Raw genomic sequence first — 16704 nt, 5'->3', positions numbered from 1 at the left:
TCCAGAAAGCCTTCACTTTCTTGCAAGTTCACCATATATGATATTATGTAGCATCCAAACAATCACATCTCTAACATTTTGGTTGAACATTAGGATACATGCACGACAATTTCTTAGGATCTAAATGCCACCTATAAAACATTTTATAAAAATTTTCCCTCAAATTCTGTGACTGCGTAAATTTAACATTCTGGACCCATATTTTTTCCCACGTTTCCATCATAACTGGTTCTGCAAAATTTTGTGCCCATTTTATCATACAATCTTTAACCAATTCATTTTCTGAGTCTCTTTCTAACAAAACATTATAAACCCTCTTGATATACATTGGGCCTCTCTCTTTTATCTGTCTAACCAATTCTTCTTCATGCAACATTAAACCAGTTTTTTGATTTTCTCTCCATCTCAGTTGAAGTTGATTATACTGTAACCAAGTTAAATTAATCCCTTCTTCCAACAGTGTGTTTAATGTCTTTAATTGCCATCTGCCCCCATCATTAAAAAGTACTTCTTTGTATAAAACTCCCCCGAGTGACTTTATATTTATATTCCGTATGATATGACCAAGATCCAACCACAACGGTATTTTATAATCCCATTTGAACCGGTGCTTCTTCCATACTCTCATCAAGGAGTTTCTAAGCATATGGCTGTTGAATACTTTATCCACTTTATTTTCATAGAATAAATATGCATGCCAACCAAGTTCAAGATCATAACTCTCTATATTCAATATTCCAGTCTTTGTCCTTCCAAACCAATCACTTGCTTGTGTCAACGCTGCTGCTTCATAGTACAATCGTAGGTTTGGAAGTTTAAGACCACCCCTTTCACGAACATCTTGCATAATTTTCAATTTAACTCTTGGCTTTTTCTCATTCCAAACAAACTTATTCACTCCTTTTTGCCATTCCATCAGCTGTTTATCACTTTTAAGCACCGGAATCATTTGAAACAAAAATAAAAATCTAGGTAGAACATTCATTTTAACTGCTGCTATTCTTCCAAGTAGAGACAGCTGCAGTTTTTTCCAGGTTTCCATATCCTTTTGCACCTTTCGCCACAACACCTCATAATTGTTTTGGAACAGTTTTATATTTGAATCTGCAACTTGAACTCCTAGATATCTCACCTTTGGTACTATTTCAAAACCTGCCTTCCTTTCAAGTTCCTTCTTTTGATCTTCTGTCATATTTTTAACTATCATCTTGGTTTTTTTCTGATACCAGTCTAAATCCTGATACCATACCATATTCTTCTATAATGTTTTTCACCTGAATTATTGATTCCATCGGCCGTGTTAGAGTTACAACCAGATCATCTGCAAATGCCCTTGTTCTGTAATCCTCTTGCCTTATAACTATTCCATTCAAAGTGCTCGAGTCCCGTATTGTGTTCAACAAGACTTCTAGAGTTAAAATAAACAACGGGGATAATGGACAACCTTGTCTTGTGCCTTTTTCTATACTGAAGTTTGTAGTTAAACTTCCATTAATGATAATTTGTGCTGTTTGCTCTTGATAAATTGCTGAAACCGCCTGCACGAACTGATCCCCAAAATCCATCTTTCTTAAAGTCTTTAATAGAAAGTTCCAGTTCACTCGATCAAAGGCCTTCTCCGCATCCAAAAACACCAGCACTGCAGAGATCTGTTTATTCTTCTCAAGATATTCCAATAAATCTATAATTTGCCTCACATTATCCTTCATGTATCTGCCTTCTATAAATCCTGCTTGATCATGATGAATCACCTCTTGAATAACTGGCATTAGTCTGTTGGCTAGTACTTTTGCAAAAATTTTATAATCCGTACTCAGGAGAGATATTGGTCTAAAATTTTCCGGTTTTGTAGAACCTACTTCCTCTTTCGGTATCAAAGAAACAAAAGCTGCTTTCCATGAAGGGGGTATTTTACCCCCTTGTTGTATGCTACAAAATAAGTCTTTAAGATGTTCAATCATTTCTGCTTGTAAAGTTTTATAATACACCGCAGTTAAACCATCCGTTCCTGGAGCTTTAGCTGTTTTCAGTTGTTTAATAGCAACAATAATCTCCTCAGCTGTTATTGGTAAACTTGTTCTTTCCTTTTGATCACTAGAAATTTTCATAACTCTCCTTTCTTCTAGATATTTAAGTTCATTCTGTATATCATCTTTGGCATATAATTTGGTATAATAATCTAAGAAGGCTTCTTTAATTAGTCTTTGTTGAAAAACTTCCTTCCCTCCATACTCAATACTGCCAATAGTCCGAGTACTCTGTTGTTTCCTCAGTATGTAAGCTAACCACCTGCCCGGCTTATTAGCGTTGCAAAATGTATTATGTTTCGCAAATTGTAAATTAGTTGCTGCTTGTTCCACTGTAAGCATTTGAAATTGGTCTTTCAAAAGTTTTATAATTCCTTGTAGTTTTTCATCTGTTGGGTTTTTTATGAGCAACTGTTCTTTTTTCTTTATCTCTCCTTCCAATTCTCAGGATGAGCATTTTAATGGGCCTGCCTGATTCACGCACAAAGGGAGGCTGAGGTTGGCAGCTAGGACCCCACCTGAAAGGGGGCCTGGAGAAGTAATGACAGCCCAGGTGCCACCAATTGATTTACCTCCCCTCCCCCCATTGAAGGAAAGGCAAGAGACAAGGAAAGCAATACAGCAGAATGAGGTTTTATTGCCCCCAAATCTCCCCCCTTTGGGAAAAAGCATCAGAACTTTTCCTACTTTTATATGAATACCCAAGGCAGTCTGAACCAGAGAAGGGCCTCTGACCGCTGAACTCGAGAGAGAGACAGACATTCTTGCTTCAGGAAAACGCTTACATTTCCTGCTGGCCTCGTAGCCTGTTAAAAGGGAGCTGCCGGCTCCCGCAGAAAACACTAAATTCAATGCACGTTTTACTCTCAACACTTGGGACAGATTTAAGCAAACGTGATCAGCCCCAAATGCCTCCCGAAGCTCGGCTTCAATAATGAACCACCCACATTTACCCTATTTCATTTATTTTCATTTCATTTCATTTTCATATTGGCTTTCCTCTGAAGACCAAGGGCTCCCCAGCTCCTGCAAGACCAAACTCTCCCCAACAGGTGGAAGTAACACCACAGGCACATTTCATGGAACTCTACCGGGAGATTAGAGGCCTTGGGGGACATTAATGTCAGGTTGCTGATTTTCCTTCTGCCATTTCAAACAAACCATAAATCTGAGCTGTGCCTTCATTCACTTTAAAAAGCTTGATTACAGAACTGGTGGTTAGAAAAACCCACAAAAGTTGTGTGTCAGGCCAGCAGCCTTCAAGGCAGCACAAAGCTGCAATCTCAATTCATGGGCTGAGAAGAGGCCGAAATGACTGCAGCTGGAGGCTGGAGCTGCTTTGCGCCAGAGAGGTTGTGGCAGGGCAACCTTTGCCCTACACGAACTCTGTGAAGTCGTCCACGGAGGAGATCAAGCGCTTCCTCTGTCCAGTTTCGTAGGTGGGGGCCGGGTCCTGGGGGACCCGGGTGGAGGCTTTCGTAGGGACTGGAGGATGCACGGTGGGGAAACCGGCCTCTTGGAACTGGGTTTCTTCTCGGATCTGGAAGAAAGAGATGTTGATTGCAAAGGCACCATCCATGGCAGCCCATGCCCAGGTAGCTTCTCCCAAAGACCCAGCTGCTGCCCCACACCTGCTGCTAGGCTGGTCTTTATGGCTCAGGTGCACTGTTGGTCTTGGGCATCCCGAGCTATTGCATATAACTTTGGGTTTGATTTCTGTATGCCATCCAGAGTCACTGTCTGAGCTACCCAGGTTTGGGCTAAAAGTGAGTAATTCAAGACTGGGTTCCAAGAGGTCTAGAAAACGTGCTTCTCGCAGGACATGTTTGCCTTTTGTGAAGAAACAAGTCTTGATGGCTCCCCTACCTGCTTCAGATATCACCGGCTGTTTGGAAGAAGCGAGTGGCTGCTCAAAAGGAGGAAAGAGGGTCCCTTACTCACCCTGTGCCGGAGCCGCTTGATGTGGCGCAGCCGAGCAATCCACTTCGAGGGATAGGTGTCAGTGGGGTTGGAGCGGCTGTGATGGACCAGAGACGCCATCTGAGTAGAGAGAGATGAGGAGGAGGCCCTGTGAAGCACACCTGAGTGGAGGGGCTCTCCTGACTGGAATAAGCCAACCCAGCACGTGCCAATCTGACAAACACCCCAGTGCAATACCCATTGGGATGAAAAGAGGCATCCTGGAGGCAGAGGCAGGCACTGGCCCAGTGATCCAAGCCAGAGCTGCTCTGCAGGGAGAGCCTGATTCTGCTGGGTCAGCTGCCACAGGAGCGTAGCTTCAAGGAAGAGAGTCCAGCTCCTGGCAGCAGATCTTGTGCTCAGAGCAACCATAAAGTCTTCCTTGCCTTCCCAGCCAGAGGATCCCTCCGCTTATTCAATGCTGTTTTGAAGCTCTAGAGGGCAGAGGGGGAGACCTTGAGGGATAGGAGGAAGAACTGCTGCCAAAGCAATGGCCGCATAAGAGAGACTTGAGTTTGGGCCAGAAAAGCAGCCCCTCCTTAGTTCACAAAAGGCTAAAGAGAGGGAGGGGGAAGCTCATTCAGACCTGCAAGATTCAGTTCCTAGAACGTTACAGCAAAAGTCGTCCTGACCTACATGGCCTTGCTTTCTGAGTCTGGTCTACCTTGTAGAGCTGGCAGAAGGGAAGGTATCCTCCCACCCAAAGGAGACTTACATTGGCATGCAACGCCATCTGTCGGGCAACAAATGAAAGGTTTTTGTCTGAGACAATCTTCACCACACTTGTGTCAATGAGCCCCTCCATATCTGGGAGAGAGGAAATTACAGGGTGAGAGCAGAAACCAGCAACCCACTCAACCCTCCAGCATTTACTACATTTCATTCAACCAGCACCCATTCTTGGATCCCTGTATGAGGCATTTGCAACACACACCACCTTTTGCAAACTTGGGTGAAGAGAGCAAGGCTGGGCATACCTTTACGGCACTGTAGAGTAAGCAGGTTGCAGTTATAATCCAGCGGTTTGATGATGACATGAACAAAGTTGAATTGGCCCTAGAAAGGAAAAGCAGAATTAGCATGGAGGAACCGGCCTTAAGGAGGACCACAAAACTTTGGTCTCTTGTCCTTGGAGCAGTGATCACTTCTCTGGAGCAACTGTGGAGGGGCAACCTACTTAGGAAAGCGATTCAGAACCCAGAGTGGGAGAGTCCAAAGAAAAAAATCCCCCACAGGCACTTTCACCGACTTCATTCTTCATTCCGAAGAGCCGTGATTGGCTCAAGATCTCAGCCTCAAACAGCAGAGGCAAGTTGCAGCTCCCCCTCCCATCCATCGACTGGCAGAAAGCCCCTCCCAGAGGCAGGCCAATCGGAAAGCCACCAGCTGCCTTTGTCCAATTCGTGTCTTCCTCCTTACCTTGATGGTGCCCAGTTTGAAGTCTTCCCCGGAATCATTGTAAATTATGGAAACAAAATCATTCCCCAAATGTCGTTTCTTGTCACAGCAATTTTTATCCAAATCTTTGGTGGGCATCAAAGTGGCAATGTGGAAAATAGCTATAAAACAAGGAGTGAGGAAAATGGCTGCAGAGAGTAGTTCAGACCAGTGATGAAATACAATTTTTTTTGCTACCGGTTCTGTGGAAGTGGCTTGGTGGGTGGGGTCATGTGCCTGGGTGGATGTGCCCAACTTTTTCTTCCTTTTCTTTTTAAAGCATTTTTTACTACCTACTCACCTGAACCAGTAGTAAAAAAATGCTTTTAAAAAGTTTAAAAAAGGTTCCGACAATCACAGCTGTGCCGCGCAATCATCAGAACCTTTTTTTTTTCTTTTTTAAAGCATTTTTTTACTACCAGTTTGCCCGAACCAGTAGTTTTAATCACTGGTTTGCCTGAACCAGAGCGAACCGGTGGCATTTCACCCCTGGTTCAGACCTCAAGCAGCAAAAGAGGGATCCTCTGGAGATCACTACTTCGGCAGCCCAACTTAAAACAAGGGGTTTTAGGTAGCTCACTGGATGGAGAATAGCCATCTCAGTCCACAAAATGCTCCCAGGAGCCCAAGCTCCCTGCTTGGAGAAAAGGACAGGGCTGAGAACTGGGAAAGATTTTGCTCAGCAAAGACTTTCCTCGCTGAGTTGATCAGAAGGGGAAGCTAAGTTGCAGAGTTGCTAAGTCCACCACCATCTCAAGATCCAGTCACCCAACAAGCCTCATGCTCCGAAGGGTTCCTCAGCTGGGACATCTGTTTGTTCATGCCAGCTCAAGGTAGATGCTAACATCTGTCTGGCACCTCACAGCCTGGAGCATGGGTGTGAAGTGGCATTATGGTGGCTGGCTCCCTTCCAGAGGGAGTTCTTATGCTACTTTGCTGCCTTGACTCCCACATCAGTACAGGTACACCTGGCAAGGTTTGAATCCCGGAATCTGAAGACTCAAACTGTCCTTAGATTCACAGACCCTTCAGGCTTCAAAATAGCTCCTAAAGAGCTCTGAGGTGGAGGCGGAGTAAATGCAGGTGAGAAGCTGCCTCCCATACCTTGCATGATGTCGTCATGCCAGCAGTAGGTGAACTGCCCGTCCTCTCCACACACGTCCAGACCGCCCAGATAAACCTTGTCTGGCTGGCAGTCCTTGAGCTCAATGAGTTTGCCCAGGCCAGTCAGGAACTCTGTGTACCTGTAGGAGCCATGCTCATTGGACAGAATGGCGAGCTCGTTGCTGCTCTGCAGGACAAGGAGGAAAGCAGACCCTCAGAGCAGAGCCAAGGCCACACCAAGGGCTCCATCGTTTAGCATTTATTTCTGAAACCCACAAGGACCTTCATGATTTGACTGTGTACTCAACCGCAGCCAAGACCGATTACGCGACTCCTGAGAGAGGAGCTGTAGTGGAAGAGAGGTCCTGCTTCAATCTAGTTGAGCAACTGGCACTTCCAAGGAAAGAGTGACCAGCTCCTCCAAAGAGGTTCTGCTGACAGAAATCTAACTTAGGAACATACTGTTACCAGACATGGCACACACCTGTCCTTCTCCAACATACAAGACGGCAATCTTGTGAGTGTCATATGGAGGGATCTGATCTAGAAGTTGAATGGAGTTCTCAAAGGTCTAAGGATTAAAAGACAAGAGGGCGAGAAACACACAGGATCAGATCCACACTCCTGGGCCTTTCAGAATACTAAAACAAGGTCAGATACAAATGTCCTATTCACTGCTGAAGACTTCCCAGGCATTTTTCATGGAGAACCGTGCACAGGCAACACAACTCCCAGCGCAACCCAACTGCTCGTCTGAGCACGAGAGTCCCTTTTTTTCACCTTTCTTGCAATTCTCAGGAAGCCACATGGGGTCTAGTAGTCCAAAAGCCCAGAATCCCCTTCCACAGATACAATCCCAGGAATGCCAGAGAAGCAGACCGGGGGCGGGGGAGACACACGACAGGGAGGCAATTGGCCTGACCCTTCCTTTTTTTTTTATAGAAAGCTTTTTAAATTTTTTTAGACAAACACATATACACTTCAGAATCCACAATTCTCTTGTTTAACAGAGTGTCCATTTTGTATCAATCTTTGTTAACAATCTAGCTTCATTTTTGCTTCTTTTTAACTTAGAAAATACCAAATCAATTTTATAGTCCAGTCCAAATTAAAACAATGCTTCCCACCCACCCACCCACTCTTTTTTTTAGGTATAAAGTGCTTCTATTGCAGAGCTTAATATCCAATTGTCTTTTGTTTTATTTTCCTTAGTTTTCTTTTTTTTTTTTATTGAAAAAGTTTTCAAATACAAATTTTTCCCTTTTTTCCCCCTCTCCCTCCCCCTCCCTAACCCCCCCTCCCCACCCATCCCCCCCTGTGACTTCTTCATAACAAAAAAAAACCTAATTCATAACAGATTACTTACTCCCTCCTCTAGATATTGACCTTTACTTACTAAAAATATTATTAATATTATAACATCCCCCTTTATCCATACATATCAAAAAAGAGAAAAGAAAGGGGAAAAAAAAGACATTATACTATGACATTATAAAATAACTTCTCCACTTTAAAACTATACGATAAGTCCTACTTTAACATTTAATCTTCTATATATATTACTATAACATTCCAAAGCGGCCTTCCCCATAAAATCTAGTTTAACATTTATTCCACTCTATCCATTTCCTCCACTCCCCTAAATATAACACTTAAAAATCCCTTTTCTTAGACTAATCAATCTACTAAATAGCTTATTCACCCACTATCATGCAAAATTGCCATACACAACATTTCTTAACATCTTTGATTCACTGCCCACACTTCTTAAAAATATATGTCTATATTTTCCATTATATCTAAATAAAAAAAAAGAAAAGACAATGACTTTAAATTTATAATCCATATAGTATCTTCTTTGAGGTCTTTCCACTGGATTGGTAGAACCAACATCCATAATCGGGTAACATAGCTTACTGGTGCAACAGTTTATTCAGGATCTTCAATCATATCTGCCCCCATCAGTAGTAAATATCTTCTTATATGTATAAAAGTAAAAACAACCACCCGAGTGACATTATAATTATATTCCATATAGTAATAATTGTGGGTTTCATCAGGATTATTAATTCCCATCATCATAGTGGGTAACAACCCGATCTTCTGCATGCCCCAGCATAATTCTCTTGCCTTGTGATTCAAGATAATATAATATGTTTATCAACACAAAAAGAAATTCCAAAATGGATAATTCAAATCCATCAGTTTAAGGCTCGTTTCACGTCCCCAGATTACGGCCATGCAGAGATCTGCCACAAACCTCAGGATGATATTAACCAATACGTCGCCTCTTCTGTGTTTACACATAATCGTTCATATTTTAAAATCACTGGCTTCACTGTTGCCTGATTAGAAATTTCTGTTTTTATGCCACCTATTTCTTTTTTTCTTTTCTTTTTGTGGGTTTGGTTTCCATCCTGGTTCCCTTTCTATAAAGTGTGTATCATCTGGTCGGTTTTTATTCTGCTTTGTAGATTGGTCTTGTTGGTTTTGCTTTTGTATCTCATATTTCTTTTTTATCCCTTGTATATCCCCTAATTGGTTTCCATGTTTATCCTTGCCTTGATAAGTCATCACATTAAGATTAGATGCCTCTTCTCTCAAATTTGTAGATAGTCCAGCTGGGGTATCCAATAAATCCAAAGGCAATTCATCTGGTACAGTCTCTGTAATTCGATATTTTACCTTTATTTCCGGCTCCTTCTGCTTATCCTGTATTATACCTGGAGATGTTAAGTTCATTTTCAACCTATTTTGATAAAATTCTTCCGCTCTTTCAACAGTATTTAGCTGATATCTTTCTCCTTGTATCTAAATATAATACCAACTGGGGCGTCCCACCTGTAGGAGATATTTCTCTTTTTTAACTCATTCACCAGAAAACCAAATTTCTTCCTTTCCATCAATATCTTAGGTGGGAGTTCCTTGTAAATCCAAATCTTTCTTCCATACAATTGCAAATTAGAATTGAAGGAGTTTTGAACGATATTATTCCTAATTTCCTTATCTGTAAAATAAATCACCACATCTCTAGGCAATTGCCTTTGCTTAGCAATCCAGGAGTTGATTCGATAAACTCTGTCGATCCTACAAAACACTTCGTCAGGTTGAACCTTTAGAATCCCAGCTAGAAATTCAGAAGATATTTTCCTTAAATCATCTCTATTATTTTCCTGCAAACCTCTTAATCTTACGGCATATTCTGTGAAATTATATTGTACAATTTTCCTTAGTTTTCAACAAGAAAGGATCTATTTATTTTCTTTCCAATCCTTTAGCCAATTTTAGGATTGTTTCTTCTAATTCTTAAAATTTTCCAGTCAATTTTATTCAAAAATCAATTTTCTTTTTGGGTTTGTCCCTTTAAATTCCGCTTGCTTTCTCTTTTCTTCCCCTGTGCCCGTTAGCCGCTAATTTTACGCTGGGGGTTTCAAAATAATTGTTGTTGTTGTTATCTCGCCTGTGGGTTGGCTGTCACTCACCCAGCTTCAAAAACTCCATTGCTTTCACCGTTCGTGCTTGATACTTAGTCCGGTTGCCCCAGCTTCTTGACAGCCATAATGGCTGCCGCCTCTGCCGCCTCCGCCGCCAAATCGGAGAGAGATTCCTCTGACCTTCAAGGAACTTGCCTGTTCCTCTTGGTCTTCTGAGGTGCCTCTCCTTCTTCCCTGTCCCTACAGGACGGTTCTGGTCCGAAGACCCCTCGGCGGCGGTTTGTTAGTCCGGGTTTTCGCAGAGCTCATCAGAGCCCGCTAATTCCCTAACTCTCTTGCCACAACGCTTCCGGTCGAAAACCGGCCTGACCCTTCCATTGGCTAGAAGAGCAGCAGCTGCAAAAACTTCCCTGCCCTTGTGAGAAAAAGAAACCGGTTCAGCCTTTTTTCCTTCTTCCTCGTTTTGAACTGGGTCTTCTTAACCTGCTACAGCAGCTGAGTGAAGTGACAATGCCACAAATAATAAGTAAATTGTGTTCAGGAGCACGCACAAACAATTGTAGTTGTAGCTGTTGTTTGGTGGTATTTTGTTTCATTCTCTACAAAACCTGAGCTGCCACAGTCCCACAGAAGTCACTGCAGACAGGATGGGGGCCAAAGAGGCCCGGTTCCATTAATGTCCCACCTGAACAGAAGCACGTGTCCTTCAAATGCCCCCCTCCCCTTCCCAAACAAGTAAAGCAGCTGGGAAGTCCCAAGCCTTGGACTCAACCTAACCAATGAAAACTAGGGAATCAAGAAACACTTGGAACCAACCAGAGCATTTGAGCCTCTCTCGGAAAAGGAATATTAGCCCCAGGGAAGCATTTCTGGGCCCAGAGAATGTAACTGGGAACGTCACCTTCCCAAATAGAGCATTTTCCACCTGGAAATTACATTTTAGCAACCTTCTCTCTACATCTGCTCTCTCTAGTGACATTTATTGGTTCCAGTGTTTCACATGTTTAATACAACATGCTCTCTCCCCTCCCCCTTCCAAGGCCTGCTGTGCTGCTTCATTGTGGCAGTAGCAGGGTGTGTGTATGTCTGTGTGTTCCTGGGAGGGATGAGCAAAGAATGCCAAGAGCATGGACTCCTATACCCAAGGAGGGAAGGTCATCCCAGCTGCCAGCTGCACCAGCTGCATTGGGCAGCAGTGAGACAGAAACATGCTGGAAGCAGAGGATCAATTACAGGTAATCCTCAATTTACAACAGTTCACTTAGTGACCGTTTGAAGTTACAATGGTACTGAAAAAAGTGACATGATCGTTTTTCACACTTATGACTGTTGCAGCATCCCCATGATCATGTGATTTACATTTGGCTGCTTGACAACTGACTCACACTTATGAGGGTTGCAGTGTCCTGGGGTCACATGATCCCCTTTTGCGACCTTCTGACATGCAAAGTCAATGGGGAAGCCAGATTCACTTAACAACCATGTTACTAATTTAACAGTTGCAATGATTCACTTAACAAATGTGGCAAGGAAAGTTGTAAAATGGGGAAACACTCACTTGATGGATTTCTTACTTAGCAACATAAATTTTGGGGTCAATTGTGGTGATAAATTGTGATAAAATGATTACCTGTAGTGTCATTAGTGACAATTTAACTAATTTATTTGCATCCTACATTGACTTTTACAAATAACTCAAGATGCTGAACATATCCTTCCTCCTAATTTCCCCACACAATCGGTGAGGAGGGATGGGCTCAGAGAGAGGGACTCACTCTCTCCTCCAGCCAGTTTTAATGCCTAAATCAAGACTTGAACTCACCATCTCCTGGTGATTGATCCAGCCAGCTTTTGGGCCAAAGACAGGACTTGAACTCACCGCCTCCCATTTTCTAGCCTGATGTCTCAACCTCTAGACCAAACTGGCTCTCCCAATGGTGAGAGCAGGAAAAGGTAACCATAAACCATTCTTGTGTTTTTACCAAGAAAACCGCAGGGAGAGAAGATATAAAATCACCGATGATGGACAGATCATCATGGAGAAATCTATCTCTGTGGTCACTAAGAGTCAGCAATGATTTAACGGTACAAAATCAATCAATGAATCAATTACAAAATGCTCAAGCTTACCTCATTTGGCAATAAAAGGGGCTTGTTGGATTCATCACCAAAGAACGGAGAATGATACAACTGCAGGAACACAAAGCTGAAGGGGGGGGGAGGGAGGGAGAAAAGAAAACCTGTTTAGCTGCATCAGAATTAAGGCCTTATGGAAGACACAATAATCTACGATGAACACTCAGATGTGAAAAAGGAAACATTCTTTCTGGTTGTCTGCGCAAAACATTGCAAAGACCATGAAAAAGAGCCTTGGTAGTACAGTGGTCTAAAGCACCCTGTTATTAAGAACAGCTGCCTGCAATTACTGCAGGTTCGAATCTCGCCAAGGCTCAAGGTTGACTCAGCCATTTCTACCACCAACATCCCTCACCTTGGGTTGATGCCTGGAACTTTCCCTGCGTTGGAGGCAGCTGCTGCTCTTCCCTTAAAGAGGTCCCTCTCGACCCTTTTGCCCCTCCTGGAGGGGGCCGAGTCAGAGATGGTGTATCCCCGCGGCCGGTGGCCGGTTGGGGAGTGGGGAGAAGAGGCAGGGGCCGCCGCAGCCAGCCTCATCCCTCCAGGGTCCTGGTCGTCTTCCCCCTTCGCCAGCCAGCCCCCGGCGGCCTCTCCTTCCAGGTGCCCAGACTGAGACTTGGATTTGCCTTCGCTGCTGAGTTTCTGGGCCGACTCTTCGCCACCTGGATCCTTGAGGACTTCCTGAAGTGTCTGGAGCTCTGGGGAGGAGCTGGACTTGCTGAGGGTCTGGGAAGGCTGGAAAGAGAGGGCTTCGAAGGCCCGGCTGTCTTCCAGGTTCCTGGCCCTTTCGATCGGAATGCCAATGGCGGCCAGATCTTCTGCTTTGGGGGCCTTCTCCTCTTGGCTGGAAGTCGATGATGACTGCCAAGGGCGAGGAGGAGAAACAAGATACAAAATAACATTTATTAGTAATTGGAAATCCCTTATGTACTTTTTGCAGAACTGGGAAAAAATGAACTTGTGATTTATGGGATTGACAATTTAAAAAGGCAGGCTGTGGAAAGAAGGAAATTATAGTGTAATCTTAGCGAGAGGATGTAGAATAGAAATGCATTTATAACCATTATCAAGAAGAGTAGAAGCCCCCTTCTTAATAGCAATAGCAATAGCACTTAGACTTCTATACCACTTCACGGTGCTTTCCAGCCCTCTCTAAGCAGTTAACAGAGTCAGCCTATTGCCCTCAACAATTTGGGTCCTCATTTGACCAACCTTGGAAGGATGGAAGGCTGAGTCAACCTTGAGCCTGGTGAGATTCGATCTGCCAAATTGCAGGCAGTCGGCAGTCAGCAGAAGTAGCCTGCAATACTGCATTCTAACCACTGTGCTACCGAGGCTCTTAATCGTCTTTTCTTTTTCTTATTGTTTGTCTTTCCCTCTTTTCTTTCTTGTCTATTGACTATTTTTCTTTATTTCTTTTCTAAAAAGTGCATTGTTTTTATCTTGTGAAAACTTCTTTAATGAAAATTGTGTTTAAAAAATCCAAAATAATTTTCTTCTTTTCTTCTATTTGGATTTTTCTTCCTTCCTGCAGAGCTTTTACAGTGATTTTTTCCCCCTGAAATTTCCCCGACAATGAGAACAATTAATCAATGGAAGAGTTTGTCTCCTAGGGTTATGGGTGCTCCATCACTGGAGGTTTTCAAGAAAAGATTGAACAGCCATTGGTCCAGGATGGACTAGGATCTCCCACTCAAGCAGGCGGTTGGACTAGAAGACCTCCAAGAACCCTCCCAAGCCTATTATTCTATATTCAGGTGGCATCTCCTTTCAAGGAGCAATTCTACCTGCCCCGTGACTACTATTCCCTACTGCAATCAATTCAGTTATCTGACAAAAACGTGCCAATCCTTGGGAGTCCCTGAAGCTCTGTCTCTCAAGGACACCCCAGATCTTGATGGACCTCTTCCTATCAGGAAGCATCCTGAGCAGCTCTGCCTGATGGGCAAACAGGGCAGGAAGGGGCTATCTTACCCGACAATAGGCTCCTCGGCCTAATCTCTCTTCCTCCAGCCCTTGCCCCAAACACGTGGGTTCAAAGTCTTCAATCTCTTGAGATTCAGGGTGGAATTCCACTCCTTTTCGATCTTCATCTGGGGGGCTTCCTTCTTCTGGTACAACTGCAGATTCTGTCAAGAGACACAAAGAGCCAGGAATGACAGGTGGAGAAATATTTCCTGGAAGGAGGATCCTCTCTTCCTGCAACCCTGGTGTTTTGCAAAGTACCTCCCTTCCACTTCACCGGGCAGCTGTTTTTTCAAACAAAAATTAGAACAATCTAGTCTAGTGTTTTTCAACCTTGACAACTTTAACTCTGGACTTCAACTCCCAGAATTCCCCAGCCTGTTCCTCCCACAGAGATCAAAGGAGCAACTGCAGTAGACAGAGTGAAAAATGCAGTTAGTCCAATATTGTTAACAACTTTGCCCAAAGTATATCATATATGGAATCTTGTTACGATACTGTATGTATAACAGTCCCATTACAGAGGCGAAACAGTTTTCCCAGTATTGGTGAGGCCAGAGGAGAGGGCAGTTTGCCTACGGCCAGGTCCAGCTGCTTCATTCATGGCCAAATGGGAGTCAAACAAGCTCATGAGTTCCAACTCAGTTCTTGAGCGTTTTGCTCTGTTTAGGAGGCTTTCTTGCAATATGCAGAGATGTGAACAGAAACCAAGACACAAGCCTTATTAAGGTGTCACTAGGTGTCAATGCTATTGAACCCTTGAATCAGCCCTGTAGGACTGGGGGTTGGGGGGGTGGCTCTGTGGCCTGGCTGGATTATGGAGTGCTGGGCAGGTCCAAAGATTTTTGGGGCAGGTCCCCATTTTTGTTAAGGTAGTTTTTAGAACATATTTTAAAATGTTTAGTGATTTAGTGTTAAAGCCACCTATCCTTACTTGCTAATGTGCTGATCTATTAAACTGTTCAAGCAGAAGACTTCTGGCCAACTTCACAAACGCCCCTGATTAGAATCAGTTTTTTTAGCAAATGGTATATTTATCATATACTTCTATCAAATTTTCATATGCTTGATAATGAAGTATAGCTGGGGCAGATGACAAGGTAATGGGAAGGATAAGACTGGTCTTGCCCTGATTTTCTGGTATTATTTTAAAGTTGCACTGAACAAGGGCCCCTGGCAGATGCTCTTCCAACTCTTGCGTTCATACTGGCATTCCCTGGCGTCCAGCGGTTACCGGGTGAGCTTTATAGCTTGAGACTGGAGCAGAGTCGCTTACATAACATGGCCACAAGGAAGTAGAACGGAACACGGCAGAAAATAGAAGGGAAATGGAAGTGGTAAAAAGGCAGGTTTTGTCCTTCTAAACTCTTCACAAGTTTTGAGCTCCCAGGGACCAGAGGCCACCTCTGCCTGGCCCACCTTTCTTCCCCTTCCTACTTCCAATGATTGGTGAGAAAGATGGCTGGCTGACTGGAAGGGCCGAGAAAAGCCCTAGGTATGAATCACAGGCATGCTTCCTTCCACACCAAGCTGCCTTTAGAAACCAAACCAAACAGCAAACACCCTCTTTGAAAAGATGCAAATATACCTGCCCAGGAAATGCTCCTGTACAACCCTCCTTGAGAGCTGGTCAGGCCCATGGCAGAGAAAGAGGCCACTGTGGAGGGAAAACCAAGGAAGGAGCTACATCAAAAGGGAAGAAAGGAGAGACGGAAAGACAGAGAGAGAGAGACAGACAACACGGAGGGAAAAAATAACCACAACCACAAATAAATATGTAAAAGGCTCAGAAGCAGAGAAGGAGGAATTGGACCACCGCAGTTTCCAATATTTTCTGCCTACTCTGCAGTGGATGTTTTAGGAAAGAAAAAGGGAGGGGGAATGAAATTATACACTACTAAATACTGTAGCTTTCTCTAACACAGGCGTCTTTCAAGGTTTTCACTATAAATTGTAATTTCCTGTTGGGAAAGACAGATTTAATTTTCCACCATTTCAAGCTTATCAGACAATTATTTACCTTTGATCATTCAGAATTCTAAATTTACTCCTCTCTGAAATCTCTGACTCCTGTAAGGATTGTTATCCTTGTTTGAGAATTAGTTCCTAAGTAGGCACTTAATGCTTAAATTAAATATTGAGTTATAGTTACCATTATGTGAGGCAGCCAATTTGTGAATATGCAAACATCCATAGATGTTAGGTGACTTTTAAAACATTTCATAATACTACCATTTAGCATCAGCTCAGTTTTGGCAAAGCAGATATTAAAGGATTTGTTGAAATTAAAATCAATTCAATTTACCTCATAGACTATAAGATTTATTATACCACCCTGGAAATACAAATTTATACCTGATTCACTTTTAACTTAGTCACTTTTCTGAACTTGTTTTGTTTATGATATATTTTCTGTGGCCTTTTTCTACTATATTAATACAGATGTGTACACACACACACACACACACATTTATGGAGTTTCTTAGTTACATATCATTTTTTAAAAAGCAAGCACAAAATATATTTTCATATCTACATTTTATATATATTTGAGAAAACAATATTTTCTCAAATGCAATGTGTTTTTATATACTGCACTTGCTACAATTAATGTACTGGTATGTCATTTCACATACACATTG

The 16704-nt window shown here is 43.0% G+C and overlaps 1 protein-coding gene across 6 annotated transcripts in view; it reads right to left on the bottom strand.

The window, feature by feature from the left end:
• Positions 1-2644: 2644 nt before the first annotated feature.
• The window catches only part of TSC2 (TSC complex subunit 2), a 52937-nt gene continuing 38877 nt past the window's right edge, over positions 2645-16704 (bottom strand). For all 6 annotated transcript variants that reach the window (XM_034420655.3, XM_034420656.3, XM_034420657.3 and 3 more), the window contains 10 exons: positions 14072-14226; positions 12453-12958; positions 12092-12167; positions 7012-7098; positions 6528-6714; positions 5406-5545; positions 4964-5042; positions 4702-4793; positions 3969-4067; positions 2645-3567 (listed from right to left, as the gene is read on the bottom strand). In XM_034420655.3, the coding sequence (XP_034276546.2) occupies positions 3403-3567; positions 3969-4067; positions 4702-4793; positions 4964-5042; positions 5406-5545; positions 6528-6714; positions 7012-7098; positions 12092-12167; positions 12453-12958; positions 14072-14226 (1586 nt within the window). In that variant the 3' untranslated portion in view covers positions 2645-3402. The remainder of the gene's footprint in view (positions 3568-3968; positions 4068-4701; positions 4794-4963; positions 5043-5405; positions 5546-6527; positions 6715-7011; positions 7099-12091; positions 12168-12452; positions 12959-14071; positions 14227-16704) is intronic.

This window comes from Pantherophis guttatus, chromosome 14, assembly GCF_059756535.1.
Source record: "Pantherophis guttatus breed Tessera chromosome 14, ASM5975653v1, whole genome shotgun sequence".
Lineage (NCBI taxonomy): Eukaryota > Metazoa > Chordata > Lepidosauria > Squamata > Colubridae > Pantherophis > Pantherophis guttatus.
The sequence above is the reverse complement of the archived record's forward strand: the minus strand, read 5'-3'. Positions and strand labels throughout refer to the sequence as shown.